The sequence below is a fragment of the Gracilinanus agilis genome, chromosome 1, assembly GCF_016433145.1.
Source record: "Gracilinanus agilis isolate LMUSP501 chromosome 1, AgileGrace, whole genome shotgun sequence".
Taxonomy (NCBI): domain Eukaryota; kingdom Metazoa; phylum Chordata; class Mammalia; order Didelphimorphia; family Didelphidae; genus Gracilinanus; species Gracilinanus agilis.
Genome location: NC_058130.1, coordinates 419,881,033 through 419,902,434, shown reverse-complemented (window position 1 = coordinate 419,902,434; position 21,402 = coordinate 419,881,033). Strand labels below are relative to the sequence as shown.

Genomic DNA, 21,402 nt, shown 5'->3' with positions numbered 1-21,402 from the left:
ACCTCCAAAATGTTGAACTTCGGCCAGGCTGTGTCCTCCGTTTTCTTCCTTCTCTGTCTCTACCCTCCCTTTCTTGATGATCTCATGCACTCCCATGGCTTCAATTATCATCTCTATGTAGATGGCTCCCAAATCTATATCCATCCATAATATCTCCCAAGAGCCTTAGTTCTGCATCATCAACTATTTGCTGTTCATGTTCTCCTCACAAATTTGACATCTCTTAAAAATGAATTCATCATCTTTTCTTACCAACATGCTCCTCTTCCCAATATTCGTCTTTATGTTGGAGCACCGCTATGGGCCCATAGAGCATTCTCTCTCCACGCTACCATCTAACTCATGGCAGCTAGATGGTGCAGTGGATAGAGTGTTAGGCCTGGAATCAGGGAAACTGGAGTTGAAATCTAGCCTCAGACATTTAATTAGTTCTGTGACCCTGGGCAAGTCACTCAACCTCTGTTTGCCTCAGTTTCCTCAATTGTAAAATGGGTATAATAATAGCACCTCTCTCACAGGATTATTGTGAGGACTGAATGAAGTAATATTTGTAAAGCACTTAACATAGTGTCTGTTTAATGAGGGATTAATCCATGCTGATTCCTTCCTTCCAGTTACCTTACCTTGAAACTTTGTATTTCTCCTTTACCCCTTACATCCAATCAGGTGCCAAATCCTGTTACTTCTTTCTCCACTCATTTCTCAATTCTTGCTTTTCTCTTTTCTTTTCTTGTCAGTCTCTCAGTCCCTGGACCCTCAGACTAATGCCCTCTGTACCTAGTCAGCCTTAGCTATGTTCCACCTTACCCCTATCAGCTCCTCTACTGTTAAGGAGATGGTCCGCCCTCTTCCTTTTCCAGTTCTGAAACCATAATTAAACCAATAATGCCCTCACAACTGAAAAGCATCTGTCAATCTCCTCCCCTACAACTCAGCTTATCATCCCTGTAATTTTCCAAATCAAACTGTTACTCTGCATGTGTTTTGTCCACTTATATCTGCTATCTCTGTAGAATGTAAGCTCCTTGTGGACAGACTATTTCTATTTTGGTGTTTGTATCTTTCCTGCCTTTACCCTGACAGAGCACAGTGCTTTAAGTGAATTAAGTGCTTAATAAATGCCTTTTCATTCATCCTACATATACTGCCACCAGACTAATTCATGCTCTCATCACTTCTTGTTTGGACCACGGTCCGAACTTTCTAAGTGGTCTCAATGCCTTTAGTTTCTTCCCTCTTCACTCTGTTCTTTACAGAGCTCCAAAAATAATTATTCTAATTCACAGATCTGACAATGCCACTCCTTTGCTAAAAGAAACAAGACAAAGCCCATCACTGTCTCCTCATTGCCTATCCTATAGGATAAGATACAAACTCAGCCTGGCAAAGTCCTTCTCAATCTGGCTCCATTCTACTTTTTTAGATGCCTTATTTCATCTCATTTTCCTTTATGCAGCCTTTACTACAATCAAATTGAACTCCCTGATCTTATCCTGCCCTTTTCTACCACTGCCATTCATCAAGGCCACTGAAAGTGACCTGGAAAGCATTCCCTCCTCATCTCTATTTGTTGGATTCTTTCTTGCATTTAAAGGCTCTCTTCCAGTGTCACCTCCATGAAGCCTTCCCTGATCTAGCTAAAGGCGATTTCTCCCCACTCCACTGCCAATTTCCCCAAGAACTTTGTCTTTGCCCCAATCACATTCTACTTTATATTATACATATTTGTCTACATGTCTTATGTCACTCCCTTACCCCAAGTAGACTGCAGTCCTTGAGAGCAGGGGCTATGTTGTTTTTCATCCTTATATTTCTGTTATTTTCTTAATATATGTTTATTGAATTGAATTGTGTCATGGAAACTGGTTTGGGAACCCTGGATTCTCTTCCGATGCTGCCACTGATATGGACAAGTCACTTAATTTGTCTGAGCCTCAGCTTTTCTCTAAAATGAGGATATCATCCCTTTTCTGCCCACCTAAATGGAATATTGTGAGGATTGATTTAGAGAGTGGCTATGAAAGTATTTTGTGAAACATGAGGTATAATAATCACAGTTGTAATAAACAAGTTAAAATGTTCTTCTTGCCCCATCTGACTTTTTCAATCTTATCCTACCCACCTTTCCAATGTGGACTTTCCACTCTAGCCAGGTTGGTTCCTGGTATATACCCTGCTCATTTCTGCCCCTATGCCTTTATTCATTTCATTATTCATTCTCCCCCCCTCCAAATAGTTCTTACTCTTTCTTTACCTATGATACTGCAGAAAAACCAATGGTCTGAACAGCAAAATGTCTAGGTTTTGGTTCCTCTTTGGCTATTAACTAACTCAAACAAGTCACTTAAAGTCTCTGAGCCTCAGTTTCCTCATTGACAAAATGACGGGGTTGGAGCAGATAAAGGTCTGCTCAGCTCTTAAATTCTATGATCCAAATCCTAGTTCTTATTTAGGCTTCTCAAGTCCACTCCCTTAAGATTACCCTGCCCTCTCCTTCTTTGGATCCCTTACAAACACCCTGTGGCCCACACAACTTTGTTCTTAATGACATACTGTCCTATATTTGCTCAAATTGTTCTAGAAGTGTTAATCTTATCTTCTCACTAGCCTTGGAGTTCCTCAACAGGGAAAGATAATGATTTCTCTTCCTCCTGTCTTCTCTATAGCCCAGCCTAGCACAGACTGAGTATATAGCAAATGCCTAGTGAATGATGATGATGAATGAGCTAACTGGAATGAGGATAGGAGAGGGACTCATCAAACCAGTAGAAGCTGTCTGAGGTACCAGGTTTATAGATGTAGATCTGGGAAAGATAAATAGTCATCTAGCTTAACCCTGTTTTTATTGAGGAAACTGGGGCCCACAGAGGTTAAATGATTTTCCCAAGGTCAGATATTTGATAAATAGATTTGAACTCAAATCCTCTGTCCTTCATGTCCCATGCCCTTTCTACTCTATAAAATCCCTCTTGCTATAGGTTTTCAAGCAGAAGAAGTAGACTTGTTGGTTTTGTTGTTGATGGGATTCTTGGTTAAGTGTAGGTTGGGATTCTGAAATCTCTTAGAATCTTTTGAATTTGATGAAGAAGAAGACCTGGGGCTAAGCTGACCCACTGCAGGATCCTGTATCCAGTTTCCTCTTTTATACTAATTCCCTTGCCTCCTTTGATGCTCCTCATGCCTTAAGTGCCTTTCCTAAATAGGATCAAGGATTCAGGAGCATACCAAGAACAATTTATCCCAGGAGGCATCTGAAATCAGAATAAGTGAGTGAGAAAGCAAAAGGAAGAAGGAGATGAGACAAGAGAGGGAAATGACCGAATGCAAAAAAGAAAGTAGAGTCAAAAGGGTGGAGATTGAGAATTCAAAATATCCCCCCACTTTTTTTTTGTTTGTTTGTTCAGATGGATAGAGTAGTCAGCCACCGAGATAAGGTGAAGACCACTAGGCAGGTCCTTTAAATCATCAGAAATTTAGAGCTGTAAGGAACCTTAGAAGCTACACTATTCCAACTCCCTCATTTTACAGATAGGGAAATAGAGGCCCTGGGGGTTAAGTGACTTCCTAGTATTACACAGGTACTAAGTGGGAGACAGCTAGAATTTTGGTGCAAGTCTTCCCGATTCCAGTGCCTTGACCATATTAATTTCTTTCCCCTCTATTCCACCAAGGTGCCAGGAATGCTTCATTCTTAGCTGGATGCATTGTCCTTTGGGCGCCTTTCTTAAAATGTAAATTCCTCTGGGAAAGGTACCAATAAGATATTATCAGCCATCAACACTTAAGTATGAAATAGTTTCCCAGGTTGCTTTTTTCGTATGCCAGCTAAGTGAAAGCTGTGCCCAGAGTGAACTGGAATTTTGATGATGGAAGGGAAGACAAGAGAGTAATTCTAGATCCTTGAAAACTACTTGCGAAAGGACAGGCTTGGATAGAGCCTCACTGTGGGGGGGGGGTCCTGGATAACTATAAGAATGGGACAATAAACCTCTCAATTTTGCTGGGCTAATTCTAGGCTAGAAGTACAAAGTTCCCAGAAATTCTGACTAGAAAATGGAAAAACCAAAAAAAATTGCTTTAAAAATGAAATTGTGGATAAAATTGAAATATGTGAGATATTTATTTTTATCACCCTTTACAGATCTAGTTACTTTGCTAGCTTAGGAACATACTATGTATTATGTAACTTGATTTGCACATAAAATAACCAAGTTTGGTATATTTGGAGATGTGAAAGCCTGGGAAAAAAAATGGAAATATTCAATGGAAAAAAGTAGGGTTTTTTCTACCTTTCCCTCGTCTTTTCTGGGGGGGAACATCCTCAGGGGAAAAATTATTCTACGGTTTTTTCCTTCCCTCCAGCCCCTCTTACTCTTGAGATCTTCTCCAGATTTTTTCCCCTTGAAATTTTAGCTCCTAGAAATCAAGACCCAAAAGGACTGTGTATAATGCAAGATACAGAGGGAAAGACTCCAGATTTGAAGCCAGGGGACTGTACATTTTAGAGTGAGAAGGGTTCTTAAAGGTCATTGAGTCCAGCCCCTTCATCTTATAGGTCAGGAATCTGAAGGACAGAGAAATTTAGTGCCATGCTAAGGCTCAGATAGCTAGTAATGTCTCAAGAGGGATTTGAACCCAAGTCAGGTCTCCCTCACTCCAAGTCCAGTGTCCTGGGTGGTCCACTGTGACCAGCTCTGTTACCTTTTGTGACCTTGGAACATCCCTAGGCTTCAGTTTCTTAATCTGTAAAATGAGTGGATCTGAGTGGATGACATCTGTGGTTGTTCTATTATGACCCTGTCATACACAGATTTCAGTTTTCTCTCCAGAACTGGAGTCTGCATATAGCGGTACATATAACATAGACTACTTGGAAACTATCAAGTAGCTAGTGGGTCAGTGTAGCTAGAATGTTGGTCCTGAAGTCAGGAAGATCTAAGTTCAAATATAGCCTCAGATACTTAATTAGTTGCGTGGTCCTGAGCCAAGTCACTTAACTTTTGTCTGCCTCAGTTTCCTCAGCTGTAAAATGGAAATAATAATAACATCTACCTCACAAGGTTGTTGTACTTAGCACAGTACCTGGCACATAGTAGGTACTATATAAATGTTTATTCCCTTCCTTCCCCTTCCTTTCTTGTTGCCTCCAAATTCAGACTCATCACTAGTATCATGAGGCTTACTAATAGTAGTTTAGTACCTCCTATGTGCCTTCCTTTGTGCTGGGATTGAGTTATAACAAACCACATGGAGGTACAAGCTCCAGGACATTCAGGATTATGTCCAAGATGTACTGAACAAGAACCAGAATTAGGGCCCCACAAACTCTGGGAAGCAAGATGGATGTTGTATTTATAGGGAGGTGTAACACTTTCACTGAGACATAGTAGTGGGAAGAACACAGTGGAATGTAGTTCGAAAGATTTGAGCTTTAGATTATAGATTCAAGAACTTTGGGAAGTCTCTTTAGCTCCCTGAACCTCAGACTCCTCCTCTTCCTATAAGGGTGTTGAATTAAGTACCTGCTATGGTCCCTTTCAACTCTGGCACTCCAGAATGTCATGGTTCAGTATTTCACAAGCAAATTTGTTGAATGCCTACTAACATCCAGACCCTGAAGAGACAGCACCGTGGACTCCTACCATTGGAAGGGATCTCAGGGACTGTCACACAGCCAATGAACATGAGTCAGGATTTTAATTCAGGTCTTCTTGATTTAAAATTCAGCATCCAATGCAACTGCAGTATTTAGCTGCCTAATACATCGGAGAAGTTTTCAATACATGAAAAGGGCATATTCAAGAATGAGATCTGCTGCTATATTTTCATAGCATTTCAAAAATTTTGCCTGGTCAAACAGAAATTTTTGCCCTCACAACCATCTATTAGAATAGCCTTAACAGTAGAGTTTGCACTGCTAATTCAATTCAATCAAGGAAATATTTTTTAAAAGATCTGTGTGTCTAGCTCTATACGGGGCTTGGCTGTGTAAAACAGCAGAAAATGTAATTCCTGCCTGCAGGGAGTTGATGTTCTAATTGGGGAGGTGGGATTCACATAAACAAAACAATCAGAACCATTTGGAGAAAGGTGAAGGGCTAGATGGTACACGTTAGATTATGTGGACCTTGGATGGCAAGAGAATGAAGAGATCCATGTAGAAAGGAGTTATCAAGAAGACTAATGAAGGAGATAGGGCTTGATCTAGCTCTTGAACAATGGGCATGACATAGAAACACAGATGATAGTTGCGTACAAAATGCCTTGAGCAATAAAAGATAACAATAATAGGCAGATAGGGTTTTGGAAGAGTTTTCTATCTCGGCCCCAGTTTCAATCATAATCTGTCCCATTAGGAACCATGACATTTGAGTTTGTTCTATGAGTGGTTCTAAAGACTACCAATATCCCACCCAAACTATTCTATGACTGTTTTATGAATGCAAAACATTCCCCCAGAGAGACTAAGAACTCTTTATGGGCAGGAACCAAGCCTTCCCTCACTCATCCTGGTCCAGAAAAGGGCTAGGCACACAGTAAGTGTTCACTGGACATGAGCCAGATTAGATTCAGGGCATCTGGGTTTGCTCAACTGGTGCTTTGTTCTGTTGTTCAGTCTGACACCTCATGATCTCATTTGGGTTCTTTTTTTGTTGTTGAAGATACTAGAATGTCTTTCCATTTCCTTCTCTAGACTTTACAGGTGAGGAACTGAGGCATAAAGGGTTAACTGACTTGCTCAGGGTCACACAGCTAGTAAGTATCCGAAGTCAGATTTGAACTCAGGAAGAGGAGAAGTCTTCCTGACTTCAGACCTGGCATTCTAACCACTGTGGACCCAGCTGTGGTATTATTACATGATATGAAATATGGGACTGAAGGCTATCTTGTTGCCTAATATTGACTGTGCCTATTGGTAGCTGATGGAAATAGCAAACAGAAGGGGCTCTAAGTGTCCAAATCTAACTGATCCTCTAAGTTTTGAAAAGCCTATCTCAGTTTACTTTTGGTCTTTGGCCCGCCTCCCCAGCACTCAGGTCTTGTGGACAGTTGTTCTTCCTTTGCTCCTATCTCCTTTTCCTTGGAATTAATTTTAGTAGCCAGACCTTTCTGGGTCCAGGGTCTTCATAAAGCAAAAGCTTCTTGAGTCTGAGTCCTTGCCTGATCAGTGAGCAGGCCTAGACTCAATTCAGGACATTGACATAGGGCTAAAGAGAGGCCAGCTGTGCTCCACTCAGGAGTCCTACCACATTTAGAAACCCCTCACATCTAGAAGTCTATTTTTAATCCTCAAGGCCAGTCCATTTTTGGCCCAGGGTTTTCTATCCAACTTTCCTGAGAAGTTAAGATTCTCTCTGGTTCATTTGAGGGGAAAATGGGCTGCCTCACCTTCAAAAAAAGGTTTCTTGATCTTTAGTATCTTTTTTTCTAGTGCTATCTTCCAATTCTTACCCAAATCCCCAGGGTTGCCTTTAACCTGTTGTTCTTTATGACCTCAGGTCCTATTGAGTTCTTCTAGAGGGGCTTTAGAGGCACCTCTTAGTTGGATCAATAACCAGTCTAAATGGGGCTAAACAAAAGGAATGAGGATTTTAAGCATGTGAAGTAGGAGGGATGGAGGCAATCCTGACAACCTTTCCTGTGATTTCACTACTAAATCAGAGACAAGGGCAAGTCTACTTCTAATTCAATCTGATGGGAACCCTCCTTCCTAACCCCATTCTCACCATCCTTTTTAGGGTGGTTTTTGGACACATACACAAACACACAGACATACCTAGGGATGCACTTACACAGTCACATCCATATTGCAACAAATGCTTGGACTGTGTCATATCTCATATGCATATGAATAAAGAATGATTGATCCATCAGTAAGCATTGATTGAGGCCTATAAGGGGAAAGGGCAAGAGAAGAGTCTTTACCCTTGGGAAGTTCATGATCAAACTGGGAAGACATGACTCATGAACAGGAAACAGAGAGCATCTCTCATCCTTCACTACCCACCTTGCCTCAGTCAACGTTCCATGGAGTGTTCTCAATGTACAGAATCACCATGAAAAGTATAGAAAACTTCCTCACAAAGCCACTTGCAACACAGTCTCCTCTGGCCAGCTTGTAAAGGCTGCTCTCATGGCCTTGTGCTTCCATTCAGGCCACGTGACGATGATAATATGAATAATAATAATACTAGCTTTTTAAAGAGCACTTTAAAGTTTACAAAGGTCTTTATGTATGTTATCTAATTTGAGCCTCATTAACCTTATAAAGTAGGTGAGGGTCACATAGCTAGTGTCTGAGGCAGGATTTGAACTTGGGTCTTCCTGACTCTGAGTTTGGCACTTTTTCCACTCCCATCTAGAATGGAAAGCCAGATTATAGATCACTGACATGAAAGCTAGAAGAGACTTTAGAGACCATCTCTATTTCCTGTTTATGAGTCTTGCCTTTTCCAATTTGATCTCCTACCCTAGGGTGCCATTGTCTTGATTGATAAGCAACTCGGATGGCTCATTAGGATGGCTTTAGCCATGCCTCATTGGATTCCAGGTGCCATGCATATCCTCTTCAAGTATTTCTTCTCTTATCTCTGCCGCCCCCAAGCCACCTCCCAGTTTTGGAGCCATACTAAAGTCAATATTGTCATTGTTACTGGAGAGTGTGCCAATCTACTATGCTCTGATTCTATTCAGCATCTTTGCAAACTTCCCTAGCCACTGCTCCCCTATGAGCATGTAAGCTCTCTGGGCAAAGTAAGTATATTCATTTTTGTATTTCTACTTCCAGGTTTAGCGAAATTCTTGGTACTGATTTGGGGAAGAGAATAAACATTTATGTAGCCCCTGCTATGTGCCAGTAAGTATTTTTTTTAAACAAATATCTCATTCGATCCTCATAATAATCTTGGGAGGTTGAGAGTCCACTCTTTTCCCTATTTTGTTGTTGAGGAAAATGAGGTAAACAGGGGCTAAGGGACTTGCTTAGGCTCACACAGCTAGTAAGTGTCTGAGGCTGCATTTGAGCTCAGGACTTTTAGACTCCAAGGCTCAGAACTTTATCAGAACTTCGCCACCAGCCAACTCAAGTGAGTACTCAAACAATGCTTTTAAAAAAATTCATTAATTCACTTGTTCACTCATTCATTCCTCCATTTCCCTAGCCTATTTCTCTCATTTTACAGAAGAAGAAATTGAGGCCCCAAGATGTGATGACTCTTCCAAGATGGTACAGGAAGGAAGAAGCTGAGCTGGGACTCAAACCTAGGTCTTCTGACTGTAAATCTTCAACACATCACACTGGCATCCTCTTTTCAGGGTACTTCTGAAAGCCTCCCTGAGTTCTGCCTCCATGGGGTGCCAGTGGAAAGGGCAGTCTTCATAGCCCACCTGTGACAGGATGCACCATGGTTGAGCAGGACAGCATCCTCTGTCAGCCCTGGCATTTGCTTTGCCCTCTTCTCTATTTGTCAGGAACTCAAGCAACTGAAGCCACCATTTGGAAAATCCAGCAGGGGGCAGGCTTTCTCTACTTAGCCACACTCTGGGAACACTTTGGAGGGCTCTTCTACAACCTGTCTGTTTCTGGTTTATTCCAGAGCCCTGCAGAATCAAACTCAAGACAACAGGCTCCTCGGGATCTAGAGGTCATCTAGAAAAATCAAGTCTGGAGTATTTGAATGACTTATTCAGAATCACACAAATAGTGAGTGGCAGAGGGAGAATTTGAATCCAGGTGAATCAGCCATTTAGAACTGGATGGGGTCAAAAAGGCCACCTAAGAGACTTTTTTTTTTTAACCCTTACTTTCTATATTAGGCAGAAGAGCAGTAATGGCTAGGCAATGGGGGTTAAGTGACTTGCTCGAGGTTATATATCTAGGAAGTATCTGAGGCCAAATTTGAACCCAAGACTTCTGGTCTCTAAGCCTGGTTCTCTATCCACTGAACCACCTAGCTGCCCCAGTCCAGTTTTCTGATTTTACAAATGAGGAAACTGAGGCTCAGATACATAGTTGGGGGAGCCACTCGAATAAATGGTTTGTCTAGGGTCCCACAGCTGATAAGTGTCCAAAGCAGGACTTGAATTTGGGTTCTCCCTTCCTCCAAGTCTAGCACCCTCTCTATTCTACCATTCTGTCTTAAGTCATCTGACTTTAAGTCCAGGGCTTTTCCCAGAGTACTGTGATCCAGAACTATTATAGCTAGAAGGATTCTAAGACATCCCTGCTCTTGGAGCTAAAAGGCACCTTACTCTTGTCCAACACCTTCATTTTACAGATGGGGACACTGAAGCTGATAGAAGGGGGAAATCACATAGCTAATTGGTCCCAGCAGAGACAAGAGTCCAGGTAGCCTGGTTCTTAGAGCTCTTCCTGGTGTTGAAGGCATTTTTCTTTCACTTAAAAGAGTTCAAGGAGAATTATTGTCTCTGATGATCCCTACTCACCTATTTGCTGGGTAGGATGAGCCCTCTGTCTTCTACCTAAGTGCTCTTTGGAGAGTTTTTGTGGGGCCCTTTGGCTAGAATCTGGTTTACCTTCCTTGGGAAATGACTTCTTTTTCAGGGAGTACCTCCCTGTTGGGATATTCGAGAGGCATCTGAACTCTGCCCTCTCTTTTACCCTGGCTCATAAAAGGGACTCTAGCCAGTGTTATTTGGATTTTGCCACTGCGCCATAATTAATCAATCCCTTTTCTGGTATCTTCTGCCTTGTCCTGATGCTGTCCTATTTGGTTTGCCTCCCATTGGCACCTCTCAGAATCAGTCATCTCTAAGTGCAGCTAACTGGTGCAGGAGTGTTCTGAGGAGGACTCACCCCTCGGTCCTACCTCTTCATCCCCCTCTCCTAATTCATTCTGCAAACTGGGGCTAGTCTCCCATCTTAACACTCTAACACCCTCAAATGGCTCCTGCCTCCCCCGTTTCCCCATCCCCAGCCTCAATGATGATAATTTACCCCTAAGTGAGATCAATTCTAACACTGCATGAGAAGATGACAGATTTCATGCAGAACACCCCTGTTGGGAGCATGGGGACAATTTTTCATCTAGCTCTTAGTTTAAGGGGTATTTGGGTGGCCAGGGCTTCACCAGTAGGATTTTCCCTCCCATTCCTTCGGGAGTAGCTGCCCTCTGGGCCTCCCTCACCAGACTGGAGGCTGAGATAGAGGGGTGTCTTTCCCATCACACTGGGGGCTCCCCTTATCTCCCTGACCTCCAGTGAGGCCCAGGGTTGACAAAAGCCCTCCAGGGTCCTGGCTCCATCTTCTCTCTAAGACTGGGGACGATTTCCCAGGGTTGGAGAACAAAGAGGAGGGAGCTAGGAAGAGGGGAGCCCGTGAAGGGAAGAGCACTGGGAGACAGATGAGGGAGATGGAATGGAGTGGGAGCAAGGACAGAGAGAGTGTGGGAAGGAGAAGGAGAAGGAGTAGGAATACGGGAGGAGAAGGAGGAGGAGGGAGCTGGGTGAGAGAGAGGGAGACGGAGAAAACATCAGAGTTGATTATTTAAAGAGTGGGTGAAATTTACCATCCCTTCCCTGTGCAGGCCGGAATCTCGGCTGCATGTCACTTAATGTTTGCAGTTAAGTATTTACAGATCTGTTCCCATGGCAACAGAGTCTTCAAAGTTACTTTTACAATTCTGTTTTCTCAAATGTGTTTCTTTGGTTGATTGCACAGAGATTTCTGGAACCTGGCCAGGCCTGAATCACAGTCCCAGCCTCATCTCCCTCCCCTCCTTTCTCCTTCCTGCCTGCTCCCTTCCTTCTGGCTTTCTTCCCCACCAGATCCTGAGCCCTCTGGCCCTAAGGGAGGATGCTGGAGAGAACAGGACCCTGACAGCTCCCTGAGTCAAAGAGTCAACCCTACCCTGGTTTTACCCTCCTTGCCTCCCTGGACCTTCACTGAGCATCCCTAAGAGGCTGAAGCTAGATCTCCTTTTTGTACCTCTCATCTGCCCCTACTAGGCCTTGCCCGTCTGTGTGTGGCCAGTTCTCTCCCTTTATTTCACCCTGAGATGGAAGTATTATTATGTTTTTAGAATCTTACTAACATTTCAAGAAAGTCTATCTATAAAGCGCCTCCTTTTGTAGACCTATTGAGAATTATAAAGCCTTAGAATATTTTTTTAAGATATCTCTAATTGAGCTTAACTAACTGACTGACTAACTGGTGTGGCCTTGAGACAAGTCACTTTAGTCTCTTTGAAATGGCATTTCCTACCTCTAAAATGGGGATAATGATCTCTTTAATATCTACCTCCTAGGGAACAGCTAGATTGCTCAATGGATTGAGAGCCAGACCTAGAGAGGAGATTTCTAATCTGTCCTCAAACACTTCCTAGTTGTGTGACCCTGGACAAGTCACTTAATCCCTATTGCCTAGCCCTTAACATTCTTCTGTCTTGGAACCAATACACAGTATTCTAAGATGGAGCGTGCGGGTTTAAAAACAATCTACCTTATAGATAAGAGATATGACATGTAAGGTATTTTGAAAACCTTAGCATGTTATAGAAATGCCAGTTTTCCTTCTCCTTCTCCTTTTCATTCCTCTTATATTTAAGAGAGCTGGGATAGAAGTGGCCCTGGGACAGGTTGCTATTTTATTAGTTTTTATGTAAAATATTTGGAGAATATTATCTGTTGTTGTTAGCGAGGAAGACAAATAATAAAAGATCATTTGCTCATCTACTTGGCATTGAGGCCTGGCCCCATCCTAGAAAAAGCTTCATTCTTGCCTCAGGAGAAACCTCCATCACCTTCTTCTCTTAACTGACCAATTCTCAGGCTCCACTTGACTTTCCAAATCCTGGAGCAATGCTTTATTTTATTTTATTTTATTTTTTAGATTTTCTTTTTAGTACCCTTGCTACTGTTCTGAGTCTTAACTTGGGGTCTTAGATAGATTTCAAGGGTTCTGTGAATTTGGATGGAGAACAAAAATCTTTGTTTCAATATAATTGGTCTCTTTTGTCATCCTATGCATTTAATTTTATACATTTTAAATGCTATTCAGAGAAAGGGTCCGTAGGCCTCACCAGGCCACTAAAGGGGTCCATGACTAAAAAAAGACTTAGGAATCTCTGGACTAGATTGAGTCCCCGACCTTTTACTGGCCCCTTCAGAACAGATCTGCCCTGATTATTGCCATCTACTACAAGGTAAATGCTCCTTTTTAGACTCAAGTCTTTATCTCTTGGGTTTTCCTTTAAACTCCTATTCTTTCTGGACCTAAAAACTTCTGTTTTCTCCTGAGGAAGGGGGAAGAGGAACCTGTTATTCGCTCCATAACGACAAAGAACACATATGGATCCATAGCAAACACTGTGTTCTGAAAGAGCACTGGACTTGGAGGCAGGAAGCCATGAGTTCTAATGTTGTCTTACACATTTATTATCCAGTTTATGCTGGGCAAGCCATTCAATCTCTCTCTGAACTTTAGTTCCCTCATCTTTAAATGAGGAGTTTGGACCTGATGGTCTCAAAGTTCCCTGTGAACTCTAAAACTAGGATTCTATCCAGAGAAGCTCAAAGAACCTCCCTTCATTATACAAAGCTGGCACCCCTCCTGCCCCCTCCTGCTAAATGCCACGATCACAATTAGGTATAGCTCCGCTAACCTGAACAGACACTGAATTACATGCTGTAAGTCCATGCCCATTTCCAACAAAAGTAAAGGGGAGGGGGCAGCTGGGTAGCTCAGTGGAGTGAGAGTCAGGCCTAGAGACAGGAGGTCCTAGGTTCAAACCCGGCCTCAGCCACTTCCCAGCTGTGTGACCCTGGGCAAGTCACTTGACCCCCATTGCCCACCCTTACCAATCTTCCACCTATGAGACAATACACCGAAGTACAAGGGTTAAAATAAAAAAAAAAAAATTAAAAAAAAAAAAGTAAAGGGGACTGGCATTTCTTCTCAGTTTCTACCACAGTCCAGATTTCTTTCTCCTTTCTGTCCAACAAGGATTTGCATATTCCAGGTGGCCAGTGACAACTGGGATTTGAACCCAGGTCCTCTTCTTCTAGAGCTGACCCACTTTCTACTATTTGGCTTCAATAGGGAGGAAAGCTCTGGAATGGTGACTGAATTCCCTCCTAAGCTGGAAGGAACTTTAGGGGGCATGTAGTCCAACAACCTCATTTTACAGAGGAAGAAACAAGGTCCCAGAATGGGTTAAGTGACTTGCCCAGTTTCACCCTATTAATAAGTGACAGAGGCTACATTTGAACTCAAGTCCTTTGGCCCCAAGTTTAGAGCTTTATTCGCCATGCTGTCTCTTCAAGTACTATAGCTCTTCATCAGTCAGGATAAACCCTTTGCCTTTTGCTATGCTCTAAGACTGAATAATATATGGCATTATCCTTGAATGCTCTCAGGTATGTGATTCTTTGGTCCTCCGATCACATTGTATTTTCCTCATCTGTCTCCTTGCAATGTTTAACACAGACCAAAGCACATAATGGAAGGGAGGTATTTATTGGGTGCTTTTTGATCCCCTGATTGGGAGGTCGAAGACTGGGTGGGGGCCCATTTTTCCTGAAGCAGGGCTGCCTGACCAGCAGCCTTCCCAGAGACAGGAGGATGCCTGAGAGGCTTTCTTGCTTTGTGACAACACTTCTTCTGCTCTGTGGAGAAAGCTCTGGGAGGTCTGCTCTCACAAGTGGGGCTGGGAGCTGGAGCCATCGCTCTCTGTCCAATCCTGCCCGAGCGAGAATGCGCTGACTCTGCTAACAGTTCATTGAGTGGTTGCATCTCTATTATAAATGATTTAAGTCTCCAGCATTTAATTAATGTTATAAATACGATATTTATGATACAGTATGGGAAACGATGCATTCTCTTGTTACTATACATCATCGTGCATGTGTGTGTGTTTTTTTATATCCTTCTCTAGACACCTCCTCCCACATCCCCAGTGCCTTTTGCTTGGTGTTGCCAAGCCTCTGGGAGAATGTAGCTTCATAAGAGAAGGGGTGACTGGCTAGGGTTTTGAGCCTCTCTAGCCTTGGACCCTTTCAGGAGTGAGGTGAGGAGGGATGGGGTACCAAATCATGAAAAAGAACTTCCAGGATAAGCCCTGATGGTCCATTAAGTCTCGGAGGATGCCTGAGAGGCATGTCCTGGAGGGACAATTTGAGAAAGGCCAAGATCCCTCCTTCTGCTATCATCCTTTTAAATTCCCCCTCAGTGAGCTTTCAGGTTTACATCCTCTGCCAATATCTCTAAATCCTTCCTCACACTGTTTTTGTACCCAGTCTGGGTCTTCTCTTAAGGGTCAGGACAGAGCCTAGCCCAAGGTAATAAATTTAGGCAATTAATATTGATTGATTGATTGATTGGTTGGTTGAAATCTACCTGAAGTCTGTCTACTCCAACTTGGACAAAATTATCTCATAGTTTCAGTATGTGTGTAGGCTGGTGGTGAGGGCAGGGGATTATGTAATACATGAGGTTTGGGGAATGTCAGAAATATCAAAACAAGGCACCTTTCTTGATGTTAAAATCACATGATTAATTGATTGATAAATATTTCCTTAGCTTGTATCACGTACTCAATTCTGTGCTGGGAGCTGTGGGTATATAAAGAATAATGACATTCAGTCTGTACTTTCAAGGAGTTTATCATCCTTGGGGAGAGAGGACTAGCACACATGATGAAGCAAAATAAAGATTATTAGATGATAGCTGTATAATGGATTGCTTTATATTCTAAAGATAGAGAAAGTGTATGTAACATAATTGATAGAAAACTTATCTGAGAGACAGGAAGTTTCAACTTAAGTCCTGCCTTTGACATATATTGATTTTATGACCTTGGATAAGTCATTTAAATCTATGAGACTATAAGTGGCAAAAAAGGTTCTAACCTGCATTGGAAGAGGGGATTTTCTTGTTGGGGAGTTCTTGAAATCGACGAAATCACAGGTCCAGACCTTATCCATATATTTTTAAGTGCTAGGTTTCGCATCTAATGCAACAGAGAATTAGGGAGCAATTATAGGTTTTTGAGTGAATGGCATGATGAAAACAGTTCTAAGAAGGCTAATTTGGAAGCAACTTATAGAATGATTTGGACAGAGAGAGCATGGCAGCAGGGAGATCAGTCAGGAGGTTGTTGCAGTAATAAAGATTGTAATTATATCTTCTCTAGATCCTCATCTTTGTGGCTCGTCATTTCAATCTGCCCTCATACCACCACTCTGTCACTACCATCACCTCTCTTCAACCCATCCATTCTGTTTTCACTAGAATTACTCTTCTTGGGACCTTCCTAATCAATATTATTTCCAAAAAATGTATTTTGGCTCCAAAGAAAGATCATAAGGTCTGTTGCTCCAGCAGCATCCTTAAGAATCCCATGTTCTCCTAAATGCTTGACTCTATAAAGATCCCAGATCACTCAGGGATTATCATCAACCTCTGAAACTCCTGGTCTCTTCCCTGCTCCTCTCATCTCTGGACCTTCTTTTAATGTGAAACAGATGAGTCATAACTCTCACTTGCCCTTTGAAAGAGAAAATCTCCTAGCCATATGTGGCTAGGAACCAGTTATTACAAATAATGATAGATTACACAAAAGAGCAGGTAATCAAAAAATAGGAAATTCAAAAATGACTGAGAATCCTCAAGTCATTTCATGGTGACTTTGGAATGTGTGTGTGTGTGTGTGTGTGTGTGTGTGTGTGTGTGTATTGTTGGCAAACATGAGTTAATCTGACATTTTTGCAATTCACTGCATTTTAGGCAAAATACAGGTGTCACCATGCAAAAAATTCAAGCAACAAACTCATTTTTCCATGGTGACTCCAAAGGAAAAAAGAAATTGCATCACCTTTCAGACTGATGCAAAGTACCAGCTTAAGGAAAGCCACTCTGTTTAAGACTTTTGCTTGAGTGTGGAGAGGGAATAAATGCCTTTCCTTCCAACCTCTTCTGCTGAACTGTAAACAGAAGGTGGAATGGCTCCCTAAAGGACTGATTAAGCTGAGGAGGTGACAATAGTAACAAGAATTTAGAAGCAAGATTTACCACAGATGGTACAGATAGTCTAGCATTCACTATAATCCCCCTTTTCCTGGATTACTTAGCAGCACTCATTTGCATGTCTTCTCAGCACAGATTAGGGGTTGTATGTATGTATGTATGTATGTGTGTGTGTGTGTATGTGCTGTCAATTTCATCAGACGTTGGGTAGTTCCCAGGATTATGGAAGAGAGTAGCTGGTCTCATGGGGGAGATGGAGGACTTACCCTCTGGGAACTCTGTTCTGGCAGGGGTTGAGGTGGGAAATATAAAAATAAAAAATGACTTTAAAATACTTACAAGGTATTGCAAATGAATATGGTAGAAACAGAGCCAACTGAAATGATTAAAGTCCAGTGGGATTAATAAGGGAAGGCTTTCTGGAGAAGGTGAATTTTGAAGGAGGCAGGAACTTAACCTCTCTAGACCTCAGTGTCATCTATAAAATGAGAAGGTTGGGCTAAATGATGTCTAAGGTCCCTTCGAACTCTAAAATTCTATAGATAGTGAAAAAGTTGGAGAAAGGAAGGGGAGACATTTTCAAATGCAGACAGGGACTTAGGAAAAAGCATAAGTGAATGGTGTGTGGAGGAGATAATTAATGGAGTAAGAAAATCCAGGAGCCCTAGACCCTAGTCACACAAAAACCAACCACCTGACCATTCTACAAAAGGTTATCCTAGACTTGCCAGCTTCAGTCCCCAGGAGAGACATAGAAGAGAGCAGCAGCAGGTGTCAAGCTGACCTTTTCTCTTATCTTTCCCCCTTCCAATCTATCCTGTACTGCCAGATGAATCTGTGCTGCCAGATGAATCTCCCCAGACATTGCTTTGATCATGTTCTTCCCTATTTAAAAATCTCCAGTGCTTCCACACTACTTGCAGGATCAAGTTTAAACTCCTTATCCTGGCATTCAAGGCCCTCCAAAACCTGATCTGTTATACCCCACCCCAAAAGTGGACCCTATATTTCAGCTAGGTACACCTCTTCTGTATCCTCTAAACATTGCCAGATTTTTGCCTTTGCTTTCAACATTTCTCTTCTCTGGAGTTCCCTTTCTTCTCCTCTCAGTCTATCCAAATCTTACTCATATTTCAAGTCTCAATTCAAGTTTCGTATCTCCCGTGATGAGTTCCTGCAACATTCCAGTGCATACTTCTCTCTCCATTCTCCAGTCTTCTAAAGCATTTATAATTGGCTACAAATAGTAGTACTTGCACATAGTAGTACTAAAGAATTGTTTGCTGAACTGAATTGAACTACATGGTCTCCCTCTTGGATTGAATCTAACCTGATCCCCTGATCATATGCTGTCTCACAGTTGTCTTATCTATGTAAAGCTTATTTCTTCAATTAGTCCATAATATTTTCAAGGACTAAGACTAAACTCTTTCTTCCTATTGTCTAATTCATTCTTATTTCTCACTCTCATCTCACTCACATCTCATTCAACACATTTATTTATTGAGTACCTACTATGTGCTAGCTGATTCAAAGACTACTGAAATAAATAAGAAAGGATCTCTGGCCTAAGCACGCTTATATTTTTAGAGGGGAGGGAAAACCCAAGGCCTAGAAGATGGCTGGGTCAGAGGAAGGACTAAGTGTGTACAGGCTGAATTGAATTCTCCAAATGGAATGACCCAATGCGTCACCCCCCTCACTGTGCCAAAGGAGACTGAGGCTACTGCCACTTTCCATTTGGTCAGATATTACTCTGGGACTATGCTTTTGCTAAAAGCTCCACCATTATAACATAATTACTGCTGAAAATGACCTTTAAAATATATTTTAAATTCAAAATGTCTTTAAACCCTCCACTGAACACCATTTTTCAATTTCACAGAATGTTTTTCTTTTGGAGGGGGTATGAGGTAGGGAAAAGAGAACAGGGGAAGAGGGCTAAGAGGAGTCCTACCCATAAGATTTCAAATTTGAGATACCCAAATACTGCCACTATCTGTGGGGCTGACAGGTACCTGCAGCACCTTAGTCCCACCCTGGCTGAAAACAGAAGGTAACAGAGCAGAAACGTAGAAGATGAGGTAATGTGATTTCTCAAAGTCATCTGCTCTACCTGGAGGCCTCCCAGATAGTCACTATTTCACTGGGTCAATGGAAAAAAGAGATTCATGTTGGTTTATCCCCCAAAGCCTCTGCATTGACTTAAGCATAACCTTCCTTGCTCTGTCCTGAATCCAGACCAGTCTTCTCATCATCTCTAATACATACCATGCTCATTCCTCCCTCTGGATCTTTGCACATGTTATTTCCCTTCACTGGCAAACTCTGGATCACTGCCAGTGTACCTATCTAAAACCTACTTTTCTACAAGGTTCAGTTAAAAGTCCAATATCCTCCCTGAATTCTCCATGGTTATTTCAGTCCACAGGTTTTTTGCTCTTTTTGAAAGTCCTGCATGATGATGATGATGATGGTGATGATGATGATGATGATGATGATAGATGACATTTGTCTAATGATTTCTAGTGTTCAAAGCCCTGTAGTTACATTATCTTGCTTAATCTTTACAACAACACTATGAGAGAGATATTTCCATTTGTAGATTAGGAAATTGAGCCTCTGAAGTGTAGTGATTTACCTACATTTACATAATAAGTAGCACAGCCAAGATTCAAATTCAGGTCTTTTATTACCAAATCCAGGGCCCTTTCCATTAAAATGTACCTTTATATTTTGTAACTGTTTCACATGACTGTTATATTTCCACATAGACTGCAAACTTCTTGAGGACCACAGTTATTCTCTCTTCCTTTCTCCTCCAGTGTTTTATAGAAAGTTGGACACTTACAGGGCTCTTTTTCCCTCCTAGCCAGCCAGACTCTGCATGCTGCTGTCTGTGGTACTGACTCACTATCTGCAGGGACGTGGTTAACTTAGATGGTCTGTGTCTCCTGTACATCATCCCTCCTCTCCACACACCAATTATGTATCATTTGACAGGGTCAGGCAGAAAGCAAAGAGAGAACCATGGGCCCAAAGGTTGATGGTAAGACAGGGTCATGAAGAGGAAGCCTGGGAGAGACACACAGTGATTGAATTGAAGGGACTGAGACAAAAAGAAGTCAAAAGGTTGAGAAAATGGAGAGATTGTGAAACTGAGATATTAAGATCCAGAGAGACAGAGTAGAAAGGGAAGTGACAAAGACAAAAATTAAATTAAATAAATATAATATAATATAATAGGACAGGAGATAGAATCAGAGGTCGAGAGATGTAAGTGGAATTGAAGAAGATAAAGTGAGAAAAAAGGAGATGATGTTGGGAAAGAGAGAGAAAGGCAGGGGGGAGGTGACTGAGTCAAAAGAGCTGAGTTCTGACTGATTCTATTACTGACTCGTCATATAACTTTAAGTCTCATCTACTCATCTGTAAAATCAGGGAGTTGGACTAGAAAATTTTAAGTTCCTTTCCAGAAAAAAAGTAAAACATAAAGAGACATTGAAGGCAGGGACAGGGAGAAATCCTGGATGAGGGGGAAGAAGAATAGACAAAAGAAGAGACAAAATGAGAAAGGAGGATACATATAGGAGAAAGAGTGCATCACAGGGTGATAAGGACAAACAGAAAATGGTTGAGTTCGGATCCCAAATTTGATTCTTACTACTTATCTGATTGTGGACAAATAATTTAAGCTTCCCAGAACTCAGTTTCTCTAATTGTAAAATGAAGCAGATGAACTAAATGATTTCTGAGGTCCCTAGAGCTATGATCGAATGTCCTTAAAGAGATGTAAAGTGATCTGCACAGGACCACTAATATGACAGAAGCAAGGTTGTCCTTTGGGCTAAGCTATTTCCCAGTAAAGATACTTGTATAGTAAAGATACTTTATCAAGTAAAAGATACTTGTGAATCTGGTGTGGAAACAGTGAGGAGAGATCAAGTCCTAGATTAAACTACTAATGTGAATCTGGGCCAGATACAGACTTGATCCTTGCCATCACCTGTGTTCAAGGAAAATGAAGGGAGACATGATTGTTCTTGGGTGGCTTCCATTGAGGGAATTCTATAACATGGGGATAAAGGAGAAAGTTGATAACATAATCTCTAATTCCCTTTAACTTTGGATCTCACAGATGCTAAATAAAGGGAGCAAGTTTTTATTCTGAGTCAATTTAAGGAGAAAGGACATCTATGGGCCTAGTTGTATAAGAAGTTGTTCAAGCCATGGATAAGTCACACTTTCACCTTAAACACAATCCCTTCTGTCCTTCAACCCTGCCAACCCCATGCCTCATTTTCTTTAAACACAGGACATACTCATTATTGAGAGATAAGATTCTAAGACTGTTGAAATGTCATCCTATTCTGAGGCAGGGTCCTGGATAAGAGAAGGAAATCCCCCTTCTCCAGATC

General features: G+C 41.8%; 1 protein-coding gene across 1 annotated transcript in view; it reads right to left on the bottom strand.

The window, feature by feature from the left end:
• Positions 1 to 21,402, bottom strand: part of CELF4 (CUGBP Elav-like family member 4) — a 557,691-nt gene that overhangs the window by 75,428 nt on the left and 460,861 nt on the right. The window contains exon 8 of the mRNA XM_044681738.1: positions 3,944 to 3,958. Coding sequence (XP_044537673.1) covers positions 3,944 to 3,958 — 15 coding nt within the window. The remainder of the gene's footprint in view (positions 1 to 3,943; positions 3,959 to 21,402) is intronic.